General features: G+C 42.4%; 1 protein-coding gene across 3 annotated transcripts; it reads left to right on the forward strand.

Annotated features, from left to right (window-relative positions):
- Window positions 1-397: 397 nt before the first annotated feature.
- On the forward strand, window positions 398-12,364 carry nkx2.2a (NK2 homeobox 2a). Of its 3 annotated transcripts, XM_017711780.2 has the most exons (4): window positions 398-536; window positions 706-785; window positions 10,380-10,694; window positions 11,346-12,364. In XM_017711780.2, the coding sequence occupies exons 3-4, from the start codon at window positions 10,439-10,441 to the stop codon at window positions 11,897-11,899; spliced, it is 810 nt and encodes a 269-aa protein (XP_017567269.1). In that variant the 5' UTR covers window positions 398-536; window positions 706-785; window positions 10,380-10,438; the 3' UTR covers window positions 11,900-12,364. The 3 variants fall into 3 exon arrangements, with proteins under 3 accessions (XP_017567269.1, XP_037397707.1, XP_017567271.1); XM_037541810.1 differs by lacking the exons at window positions 398-536; window positions 706-785 and adding an exon at window positions 4,352-4,458; XM_017711782.2 differs by lacking the exons at window positions 398-536; window positions 706-785 and adding an exon at window positions 8,080-8,208.
- Window positions 12,365-12,645: the final 281 nt, after the last annotated feature.

Below are 12,645 nucleotides of genomic sequence, written 5' to 3' on the forward strand. Positions count from 1 at the left end.
TTTATTAGAAAGGACTTTGAAATAAGATTGATATATTCAAGTACATCAGAAGTGTATGCCAGTGAAACAGAATGAAAGCTGCTTTTGAAATGTGGAGTAAGTCCTTGTTACACTTTGAGGGTGTAAAGAATGGCTACTTAATGTCTTCTTTTTGTGCTACTGCTACAGTACTTGGGGAAACCTAAACCTAAACATAATTTAAACCTAAAATGTAATTTTTTTCTTTTTGTTATTTTAGGTTGTGGCACTCTGAAATATAACTTCCACAGACAAGGCATCTGCAGACAGTCTCTTTAGGCAGATGTTAATATCTGGAGGTCTGAGGAGGGTTCTTGGGAGAGATCTGTCCAGGCAGATTGAGATGAACTGCTCTGTCCGTGCAAGCTGGAGTTCGCTTCACAGTTTAAGGGGAGCAGTGAAGATGCTGAATGCCACTCAGGCCAAGGCCAAGCTGATTTGCTGTGCTACAGAAGTGGCAAAAGAAGCCATGCCAGAGACCCCCGCAGGTTCAGTTGGGAAATATGACAGCTTTTCAGGTACAGTGAACTGCACTCATAACAGCCACAGAAAAGCCAACATGAAACAAGCAGCATAATTCTTGTTCATTTCTGTTGAAGATTGATTCAGTTGGCTTAAAAGAGTGATTCAAGAGTGATGTTTGCCCACCTTAATTATACCTTGCTCTTTTTCTCTATTATGTCTAAGGTCTGTCATATAAATGGCTTTCCAAGACTGTTTGGCAGAGTGCAGTGTCCTTGCAACAGAGGATGAAACATCCTAACATGGTATGTACAATAGCTTCCTCCACACACTGTAAAAAGAGAAAATCTGGCTCTGTAAGCTGCAAAAGATTGCAAAGAATGTTCAAAATTAAATTTCCAGCACAATAGCGGACACTGAGATAAAATACATTGTTTATTAGATATTTAGTCAATTTGGGCCTCCTCGGTTTGACTAGAACTGTTTGTACTTTGAGAAGTGCACATGAAAGCCAAGTGGTATTTAGTTTTGATTGTCACCCGGCTATTAGAACAACTTGAAATGGAGCTCCTTGGGAGTGATTGCAAGACAACTAATCAGTGACTAAGCCTTGTCCACATGTTCGGTAATGCATTGATTTTTGTCCCCTTCTTGAATCACAAGTCATCTAAAAAAAGGTGTAATCATGGTAGATTCGAGATTTTATACCTTTCTTTCTATCATTTACTTTCAGGTCTTTGCATTGGTAAGTTTTGATATGTTATTCTTCTCTTCCACACTGAAAAAACTATCACATCTTGTCGCTCTGCTCTCACAAAAGACCTCTTGTGGGGCTCTGTACTGTTGCCTTAGTCAAAATCCTTGGCTTTATGTTGTCTCATTCTTGACAGATCAAAACATTATTTGCAGCAAAGGCAGGATATTGTATGCTCTACTGTGCATTATTCTACAGCTCTTGTAGTTTGCTGAATGTGACTTCTTTTGATGGCCTGCTGATGTTCAAAGTGAATGGTAGAAATGGCTGTAATTTTGATATTATTTCTGAAAACCTTGCTTCACCAGCTCTAAGCAGTTCAGTTTTATTTGACCTCCAGCTTCTTTAACAATATCTGGAGGTTGACTGATTTAAAGTTGTCAGTCCTTGAAACTATTTTGTGGAAAGAAGGCTTATAGAGAGACATGAAAGGAGAGAAATTAATGGTTTTCCTTGTCAAGAGGCTTGGGAGGAATCATGTATAAAACCACTCGTGATGTTTCCAACCAAGCATACATGTGGTTAGCTGGTAGCAATAAAAAAGCAAATACAGTTTGAATACATTGTTTTTATTCTGCCAATTAGTTTGAGATACGCTTTTATGCACAGTTTTACTTCTCAATCTCTAAAATCATGTCACATCACCTTGTGATTTTTTTTTTCCTCGCACTGTCAGTTAGTGCAAAAGAGTCTTTCTTTAGTTAGCTCCCTTTTAGCAAGAAAATGGTTAGGCATTGGAAAGCTCCTCTACTTTAGCAGGCATTCCCATGATCGCCACACCGGCTTGAGGGAGATGAAGAGCCCTCTCTGGGCTCGGCCCCATCCTGCATGGCTGCTCTCCCAGCATCTTTTGAATCCGCTGCTTTTGTCTGGTTCACAGAGAATCGAGTTTTTCTGTTTGAATCATCACTTCAGACTCTATATGGCCTGCAGTATCCTTATTTATGTGACCTGACATTTTGAGGCACCATTAAGCAGAGATGTCTTGAAATGTGTTTCAGTGAGCAGAGTAAAATGGTGCCTTTTAACTCGAGAGCAGTGGCCATCACGCTAACCAAAAAAAAAAAAGTAAAGAGTGAACAAGTCCTCAGATCAGGAGGCTCTTTCGCACTAAAAATGCACAAGGGTGCCCGGGTGTTAATTAAACATTTTTCCTCGGAGTGCACCCATGGATGAGAATGGACAAAACTCTCAGTTGCGTTTGTGTATGGAGGAGCATTCCTTCCTCATGAGTGTCCTCCTTTGAGTGGCTGATATATCAAAACTTGAACCGATAGATTGAAGAATGGCACGCCATTGGTGTCTTTATGTGCTCTATGTGCTCGTCCAGCTCATCTGAAGTGTCTCAGTCATCAGGCTTTGGGCAGGGATGAGTCCTAATAGCTTGACCGCAAGGGTCTATCTTCCCCATCCTCGTTCTGAAGGTTTTTTAGTTGGCCCTCTGAGTGGCTTTAATGGAACTCCCACAGCACAAGAGGATTCACATGCTGGGGTGAGTGGAAGGGATTTTAGTACAGGCTAGGAGCTGCATGAATACATTGCGCATCTTACCCGCCACTTTAGGTTAATGTGGAATCTGAATGCTGTAATGAGACCAATTTATTTATTTGTATTCCGCAGGTCTCGACAGTACTCTTAAGGAGGGAGATAGCATCAGGCTAATCTCGTCTTTCATCAGTAAAGTGGAGACCCACAAAACCTATCAGTAATGTGTTCCTCATTGATTGGTGCTGGCCCGCACATTACTTGGCAACCCCGCCATTATCTTGCGCGGATTCCAGGCTGCGCACAATAAAATCATCGATTCAGGTTCTTCGACTCGGTTATCAGAGCAGCGCCGAGGACGGCTGATGAACACTTTCACCTGACGTCGCTCAAACAAACAAACAAATAAATAAATGGTCATGTATGCTTTCTGGACACGATTTTAAAAACAATTTAAAATAATCATCGTCCACCAAATGCTTCCTCGTTACGCTAGATTTCAAAATTATTAGGGGTCATTTCTTTACTGGCTGTGGTTCGCTGGGTCATAATTCCTGAATCTAAGTTAGTGGGTCTCGGGGGCAGAGGGGGAGCGCTTGTATTCATGTATTCCCACGTTATTGAAGCCTGTCTTCTGAACGCGGTTTGAAGAATTTCTTTAAAAGGCGACAGATTAAAGGCGCTTCCTTTATTCAACACAAAAACCTGGAAATAATTTTGTTCATTCTAGATAGATAGATAGATAGATAGATAGATAGATAGATAGATAGATAGATAGATAGATAGATAGATAAATATAAAGCATAAATCCAGCATAAATGGTTCGGTGGGAACGACGGTTAAATTATAATGACTGGACGCTGAAAACATTGTTTATGTTATTCTTTCGCATCTTTATCGGTTTACCACAATAGTTCTGTAAAATAGAAAATTCATTCTATTCATATGATTCCCATGCGGGCTGATAAATTAAGCATCATAGTCAGCACGTTGTAAACAGTATGATCCCTGCGAGTGACCTTTTGTTTAGACATTCTTGCTTTATCCGGTAGTTTGATTTGATGTGAGTTAAACCTTTATACTCTAGTTCAGCTCACTTCACTGTGACCTCGGATATCAACAGTTGCTTCAGTGGTATCTTAAGTAAACGGTGCTTTTCCCCAAAATGACATGCCACATCTGCTCTTTTGAATGTGCAGCCCCATGGTAACCAAGCGATTTATTAGAGACCCTCTCTGTGGCGAAGCAGTCCTTTATAGAAACCGTTTGAATTAAGCAGTAGTGTGTTTACTGTAACATAAACAGCCTCGCACTGTTAACAAATAAAGAAATAAATACGGTCGAATCGATTTGAGAGTCTTGTGTAGAAATGACAGGTTTGCCGATTGGTGCGGCGCGACTTAAGTCGAATCAGCTAAAAGCCCGGCCAGGAGGCAGCCGTGTTTGCTCTCCTGACCAATTTATTGCCGACGAACATATGGCCAATATTTTGCCTCACGTCATTGCAGGGGGAAAACAAACATCGTGCAATGTTAGCGAGGCAGCTAAGGCAGAGCCACTTCGCCAGCTATGCAAACGCACTTGGGCAAAATCAGGAGAGCAGCACTTGCTCCCTGGGTATATAAAGCACATCAGGCTTATCGGTGCGTGCACTCCTGACTTCCATTTGGAGATATTTCATTAACTGCACAGTGTCTTAACTCAAGCTGCACCACTTACCCTCTTCCGTCAGTCGCCAGGTGAGCACATTTACCTTTATCACTCGACCTCTCTCCATACAGTGTAGTGCTAAAGTACAGCAAGTCTCTCTCTCTCTCTCTCTCTCTCTCTCTCTCTCTCTCTCTCTCTCTCTCTCTCTCGCCCTCTCTCCTTCCTTCCTCTCATCGTTGTGTTGGTGTATGACAGCGATTAACAGGGGACGTGCGTGTGCGTGCGCGCGCGTGCCCGTGTATATAGTAGTCGCCTGTCATATGAAATTGGACCCTTTAGCATTAAGCAACTCACTGGAATGCTCTGTAACTTTTTAAAGCAGCGGTCCTAATCGAGTACGAGCTGAAGTGATGCTCTGAACATTGCTCAAACTGTGAGCACTACAAAAGACCCAGCACGTGCTTTGCTCTTGATTTACCGATAATGCACTTTTACTCTTTGGAGTTGTACAATTTATACTTAAGGAATGGATATTATATTAGGGATAAGATATTTAAACCATGAATAGTACATTGTTAAACGCTTAAAGTCGCCTTTAAGGACAAGGAACAAACCTAGTTCTGCACTACACAGCAATATAAAAAGAGATTCTACACTGAACAGGAAACGTAGTCCAGTACTAGGCACGACCTGTCTACGGGAAACGGACCCTTAGTTTAGCAGTCCAGTCAGTGGTGTCTGTTGAACGTGGGCCAGGCAGTAGAATACTAGATGAAGATCTACACCAAAGGTATATTATTATTATTATTATTATTATTAGTAGTAGTAGTAGTAGTAGTAGTAGTAGTGGTAGTAGTGGTAGTAGTAGTAGTAGTAATAGTAGTATTAGTATTAGTATTAGTATTAGTATTAGTAGAAGTAGTAGTAGTAGTTGTAGTCACAGTAATTGCAGTAGTAGTAGTAGTAGTAGTAGCAGTAGTAGTAACAGTAGTAGTAATGGTGGTGGTAGTAATAGTAGTACTTGGATTCACAGTAGTAGTAGTAGTAGTAGTAGTAGTAGTAGTAGTAGTAGCAGTAGTAGTAATGGTGGTGGTAGTAATAGTAGTACTTGGAGTCACAGAAATTGTAGTAGTAGTAGTAGCAGTAGTAGTAATGGTGGTGGTAGTAATAGTAGTACTTGGAGTCACAGAAATTGTAGTAGTAGTAGTAGGCCCATTAGACGTATTGGAGGTATGGTTTAGGCTGATTGGTCATTTGGAGGCCAGTGTATTTTCCGCAGCTACCGAATGGCCCAAAAAGAGAACGTGTTTCTTATTCTTTTCCACAGGACAATACGCAGTTATGTCAGTAGAGTTCGCTAGAGTACCAAAGATGCATCAGCCAAAGCACACTGAAGGCATTGGTGTCCACCTCTCTCCTCATACAATTTCTATCGAAGAAAAAGCTTGACTGCTTGGTGTAGCACTGGCCTTGTTTGGACCCTCGCTGAGAAATCCACATTACGAGTTGACGAATCTCAGTATTTCATAAATTTACGCGCCAAAAAAGCCATATAATTAATTTCAAACAGGGTGGAATAACTACAAGGCATTCCCTTTCCCCATTAAGATATTGCAAACTGGAGTGATTAAAATGATAATCCTCAAACCAATTTGTTTCGGCTGCGCCGATAAAGGTGCCAAGACGGCGAATTTAGCGCCATGAAATTCACCGTTACAAATAAACTGGTAGTTTAACAAATGAAGGCATCTCCCCAGGCCGTGGGCACGGCGTTAATCTCGTTGCGACACGTTTAATCATTAGGCGGTCTGAGACGAATAAAGGCACAGCGTTTGCCTCTTAGCCAAAGGTTCCTGGATTTGAGGAATCAAACCACAGCAAATGATTTGTGCCGCGGGCTGCTTTCCTGGGGCAGTGGCTTAGTTCCACAAACCACCGGCCATTCTGCTCTTACGGCCTTTTAATCAGAGAGGGAGGCACACGGAGCTGCTCTTGTCAGTTTATACATTTGTCATGAGCACCTAAAGGGGAAACGAGGCTATATTATCAAAGCCTAAATACTCGCCCAAGGCGCCGGAACACACTGAAATTCAGCGATTAAAGCGAGAAATGATCAACGGCATTATAGACTACACCTCTCCTCCGGCGCACTGAATTCATCCAGTCTGAGGATTTACTGTTTAATCAAAGGTATAAAGGTCTTTCCCCCTCTCCCATTCATCGACAATAGTTCCTTCAAAATTCGCACGGAGTTGACGTGAATTATCTGTAAATTCTTCTGACATTTTCGTTGTTGTGGGAAATTAATTAGTGAACGGCGTTCAACCCCCTTTATTTCAGTCTTTTTCTCATTGTGCCCCCTGTATTCATAGATAAGCCCATACTGTTGCACTGCCAGTACGTCTGCTCCTATACATCCATCCTGCAGAGCGTGAGAGCGCGTGAGGTGTGGAGTGTAAGAAGCCGCTGCCAACGTGAAGGCCATTCTTCTTCTTCTTCTTCTTGGTGCTGTTTTACACTCACATTTGCACACCAGGCTGCAGTGCTTAACATTTAAATGCCTGCAGTGATATTAATTAAAGCACGCGGACACTGCTTTATAGCGTGCAATACAGTGTTTATTTCTACTTTGCCTTCATTTCTTCATTTAAAAAATAGGCTGCTGAAAGAGTTTACAAGTTGGTGCCAAACGGTCATGCGTGCGTTATAGGCGTATTTATTTGCATTTGGCTACAAGAAATATCCGTCCTTCAGTCTCTCTCTCTCTCCCTCTCTCTCCCTCTCTGTCTCTCTCTCTCTCTCTCTCTCTCTCTCTCTCTCTCTCTCAGTCTCTCTTTCTCTTGCAGGCACGCGAGGGAAGGAAGGCTGAGCATGAATTTTACTAACCCAGCACACTTATGGCAGTAATTGGCATTTGATGGGCTGGCAAATTACTAGTATTACTTTACACTAACAATGATTAAACTAATCTATTAACACCACCTAATAATAGTATTAATAATGTTATTATCATTAATAATAATACCAATAATACTAATACTGCTACTACTACTACTACTACTAATAATAATAATAATAATAATAATAAGAAGAAGAAGAAGAAGAAGAAGAAGAAGAAGATTCTTTAAATATAAAGGGCCCTTTAATATATATATATATAGTCGTTGTTGTTGTTTTTTGTTATTATTATTGAGTTATTGATGTGCCGATGTAAACGTATATAAGGCATTTTCTTCGCAGCATCTTGTCGCGCGTACGTTTGGAGCGCTCGGTGGTAACCTTAAGTGGCGGGATGTTTGGAGAGCAGGCGCCGTGTAAACATTGTTGAAACCACTCATCGGGATTTACACGAGTCGAACTATAGTTAACTGAGCTGGAGCTGCTCTGTGGGGGTATATGTATGTTCCCCCTGGCGCGGGGAGAAAGGCGTGTGGCCTGTTTGAGCTACCTGCGAAAGTAAACAGGTAAACAGAAGGAGATGGCTCTTGAAGTGAAGTATGGCCACTTAGCCTGTGCACATTTACCTCTTTACTTGCCGAACTCCTCGGTTCAGTTGTTCGGCTGCGGTCGCGGAGCGTGCAGTAGAGAGCTGCTGTCCAGCACTGCGCTGAGCTCCTCTCTCTCTCACACACACACACACATACACACACACACACACACACACATACACACACACACACACACACACACATACAGATCCCTGTGCTGAAATATCGCCACTGTTAGATTCTGCACTTTTCACCAAGAAAAAGACGCGGTTATGTGAACAGATGGTAGCACGCAGTGAAAAGCAGTGACGTTGTGTTTGATTTCTTGTCATCTCAGATGCGACTGAGCAGGTATTGTTATTATTTTTTAAAGTTATTTTCTCTTTTTTCAGTCCTGGGGCTTTATGTGGTTAAGATGTCGTATCACGCAGACCTGGGTGGCTTTAGATGTGCTGGGAGTGACCTTGCGAAGGCGCGCTCAGTTCGACTTTGCTCCAGGCCCGGCCGGTTCAATGCTGCCATTGTCCTGCATATGTCGCTGCATGATTAATTCCAAGCAAAACTCGAGTGAAGCATTTACATTTCAGGTAACTGATTATAGGACAGACCAAGTAGGTCGAAAGAGAAAACACCTGGTGGAGTCCTTATTATGACATAAAAACGCGTTCCACATCTCACCAGAATGCTTTAGAGCTATAAGAGCCTAATTTCGACGTCTATCGAATGAACTATAAATAAAACTAAAGTACGAGCAGTTAATTCTGTATTTAATCATTGTTATCATTGTTGCTGTTATTATTATTGTTGTTATTATTGTTGTGGTGTTGTTTTGTTGTATTGAGTATTATTTATTTTTATTTATTGACTATGAATGTATGAAAACAGAAAGAGAGAGAGAGAGAGAGAGAGAGAGAGAGAGAGAGAGAGAGAGAGCGATATGAAGGACTTTCCTTAATATTGTGGAGGGGCTCAGAAATGAATGAAGAGATAGTCCATTGAATGAAGCTGAATGCCATGACAACTAGGAACAACCTCAGATTTATTCCAAACAGTTAGGGCGTATTGTACACGGGCGTCAATCATCTATTATTTTGGCCCTTAAATAAATGCAAAAACTGCGGCCGCACAAAGGCTTCCAACAGGAGCCGGACATTTGTCTACATTTCCCCCATTGTCTGCAGCTTAGCAATCGGTTTGTATTTGTGTTTGCCCGGGTTCGACCACCCAGGATGAGCAGAGGACTGGCTAAAAACGTGCAACATTGTCACCCACATCACATACTAGATAGGAGGCACACAGGCGAAAAGAAAAAAGAGGCGGGAGGGGAAAAAACCAAGAGGAAAGGACACCGATCAACAATAACGCTCTGCTGTTCTGGAAGCAGGAGAACGAAAGGAACTTTAAGGGGGAAAAAAAGAAAGAAAGCGGAGTGATTTAGCACATTCTCTGTTTGCTTAGAGCAGAGCGCTAATGATAATGCATCGTGTAGGAGACGCCTTTCAGTCTTCGATAATCATTTGGGTGGCTTTAGAGAGATTTTAGGGAAAATAATCAAAATTGAGTACTTTTAACACTTTTGAATCAGACAACAAAAATTGTATTATGCTCATGTTTACTCAGAAATATAATAATAATAATAATAATAATAATAATAATAATAATAATAATCGATCCTTGTATTTCTACTGCGTTGGTATTTGATGACTTAATCATGACCACTGAAAGCCCCTTCATCCTAATCCCGAACTAAAATATTGACCTAAAAGGTTTACATAAATTACCCTATTGCCAGCTGAAGCGCTATCAGCCCGTCTGAAGGAGAATCCTGTTGAAAAAAACACAATATAGTCCCTAAAACTCGCCTGGCTTGTTTTTCAGTGTATTTCAATTTTATCAAATAGGAATATTTAACCGTTATTTACGCGAACGGGTTTTTTTCAGGGGCAGTTTGCTAAATTCGCGCTTTCAAGTTGGTCTGCGCGGTGCATAAAGCTACTTGGAGGTCCTTTGTATGTAAATAGGGTGTAAAAAGGCCCTCCCCATCTTTGTAATTAATTGACACGTTATACCACTCATCATGTTCTGAAGCACCAATGGTATAGGCTCGGATCTCCCCAAAACCCACAATTTCACATCGGCAAACACTGTCTTCATCCACTTGACTCCCAAGACCCGCCCACACGTGGCCAACCTTTTGCGTTTTTAATGCTTTTTCACTGCAGGTTCATGTGTTGAGACCAACCTTATATGGACTGATCAGTCCGGTAATGGCTTATTTCCCCTTAACACCCAGCGGTAGCACAGTATCCATGAAGCAGACATAGCTCTCCAGTCTCTTTGGCATTCTTCCTGGACTTACAGACCTGATTCCTCCGCTACTTTTTTAGGCAATGCTCATCGACCGAGCCCCATGAGTCGCATCCACTGTGCTTCGCCTTGAAAAGCGGCACCGATTCATTTTTCACCACATCTCGCTTGTTTCCTTTTTTGTCTTTGTGTTGTTTTTTTTTTTTTTCAAACAGAGGATTGGCAAACTGGTGCAGCAACTTTCCTGCGTTCACTGCATCCACTGCCCCAGAACATGTCGTTGACCAACACAAAGACGGGCTTTTCAGTGAAGGACATTTTGGACCTCCCTGACACTAACGATGAGGAAGGATCTATCACTGGGACCGAGGAGGATACGGAGGGTTCGGAGGCAGCCAAAACGCCCGGAGTGCTGGTGCAAAGTCCGCTAGAGAACGTCCAAAACCTGCCTTTAAAGACCCCTTTTTATGATAACGCTGACAATCCTTACACCAGGTGGCTTGCAACTACCGACAGCATCCAGTACTCATGTAAGTACCGTTCAAGAATCCTGAAGTGAATTCCCTGCAGCGTTGTTGTACGAGTGCTCATTCGGACTCGGGTCTTGTTTAGTCGGTGTAGATCAGTAGTGGTCTCAGCTTTTTGGGGGCAAGACTCATTCGCGGAGCCTCAGTGTTTTGCAGTGTCTGGCTGTTTTCACTGTTGCGCTTGTCTTAAGGCGTAACCCCATTACTGGATGTGTTAGGCTCGCTTTAGTCGATGCCTGTTCTTTAGATGAGATCTGGAACTGTAGACCTAGAACCAGTACAGAGAATTTAGTTGAAATGTTCACTGTGAGCTTTAGAGCACTTACTTTGTCTTTGCATGGTATGAGTCCTTTGTTAATGAGTAAGTGTTGGCTATAGCAAAGCATGTTTCACTGGATAAGGAATAGGACGCCGTAATTTGCGAATAATAAAGATTGTAGAGAACTAGTTTATTCAGAAAAGCGAAATATACAGTTACTCATAACTTATCCATGGCTCTGAAGTTAGATTTAAAACAAATGTCGCATTTTTTTAACAAATGCCTATCGGACTTGGAGCAAAGGTGCATGTTTTGAGGTCCAAGTAGTCCGGTGTGCAGTACCAGCACCCATGTTATTCACATAGTAATGTTCCCTGTGCTCTTCCACTATGCAGTGCACGGACTCTCAGCAAACTCCCAAGACTCTTCTGCAAAATCCCCGGAGCCCTCCGCGGACGAGTCTCCGGACAACGACAAGGAAACTTCGAGCAGCGGCAGCGACTCTGGTAAGAAGCGAAAAAGGAGGGTGCTCTTTTCCAAGGCGCAGACGTACGAACTTGAACGCCGGTTCAGGCAGCAGCGGTACCTCTCGGCGCCCGAGAGGGAGCACCTCGCCAGCCTGATCCGCCTGACGCCCACCCAAGTGAAAATCTGGTTCCAGAACCATCGGTACAAAATGAAGAGGGCTCGCGCGGAGAAAGGTATGGAGGTGACCCACCTGCCCTCCCCCCGGCGGGTGGCCGTGCCTGTGTTAGTCAGGGACGGCAAGCCGTGCCACACGCTAAAAGCTCAGGACCTGGCGGCCACCTTTCAGGCTGGCATCCCCTTCTCGGCGTACAGCGCCCAGTCTCTCCAGCACATGCAGTACAATGCACATTACAGCGCCGCCACCACGCCGCAGTTCCCCACGGCGCATCACTTGGTGCAGACGCAGCAGTGGACTTGGTGAGCCGTTAGGGACTCTGCCAGGGCTGCATTTTAAAGACCTTGTTAGGGAGTTTTCCAAAACGAAAAAGGGAAAAAAAAACAAAAAAAAAAAAAAAACAAAAAAAAAAAAAAACAAAAACAAAGAGAGAAAAGAAAGAAAAAAAGAAAAGAAAAGACTTTTGGTTCCGCAGCTTGACCCATCGTCACCGTTTTATTTTCGGGGCTGATGTGTGCGCCGTGTTTACATGTTTTCGTCCAGAAAACTGGGTCCAGCCTCTCTCCCCCCTCAGATCTAAGAATGTTAAAGCTCTTGTGAAATTTTGTAAAATATGTTTGTGTGTTGTAGAAATGTTTTCTTTTTTGTCCCTCGTGTTATAAGCACGTACAAAACCACTTTATAATTATAGAAAATTTTATTTCTTGCTCTTTTTTTTCTCCAATGGACCGAATATATTTATGGCCATGAATAAAACATTGGCAACTTTTAGCTTATTTTATTTGTTTTTCTTTTTCTCTGTAAATATCTGTGGTAACTGTATGCAATGCAGATATATTTGGCCGCTCAGCTAGTCATAAAGATATAGTTCACCCGATATTTAGGGCAGGAAAAAAATGGAACAGCAGTTGTAGATAAATATCCCTCATAAATATGTTGATAGCAGTTGCAAAGCGCGCTGATGAAAGAATACCCCAATTTTTATAAGACTTTTAATAAAATGCTGTGTTTCAGAAATTTCGTTTGGGATTGCGTCTGGTTTTAACGGGGAG

This window comes from Pygocentrus nattereri, chromosome 10 (assembly GCF_015220715.1).
Source record: "Pygocentrus nattereri isolate fPygNat1 chromosome 10, fPygNat1.pri, whole genome shotgun sequence".
Taxonomy (NCBI): Eukaryota; Metazoa; Chordata; class Actinopteri; order Characiformes; family Serrasalmidae; genus Pygocentrus; species Pygocentrus nattereri.

Coding starts and splice junctions, on each gene's coding strand:
- nkx2.2a (XM_017711780.2), top strand. CDS start 10,439: ATGTCGTTGACCAACACAAAGACGGGCTTTTCAGTGAAGGACATTTTG. Junction 10,695..11,345: donor CGACAGCATCCAGTACTCAT/GTAAGTACCGTT, acceptor TCCACTATGCAG/TGCACGGACTCTCAGCAAAC.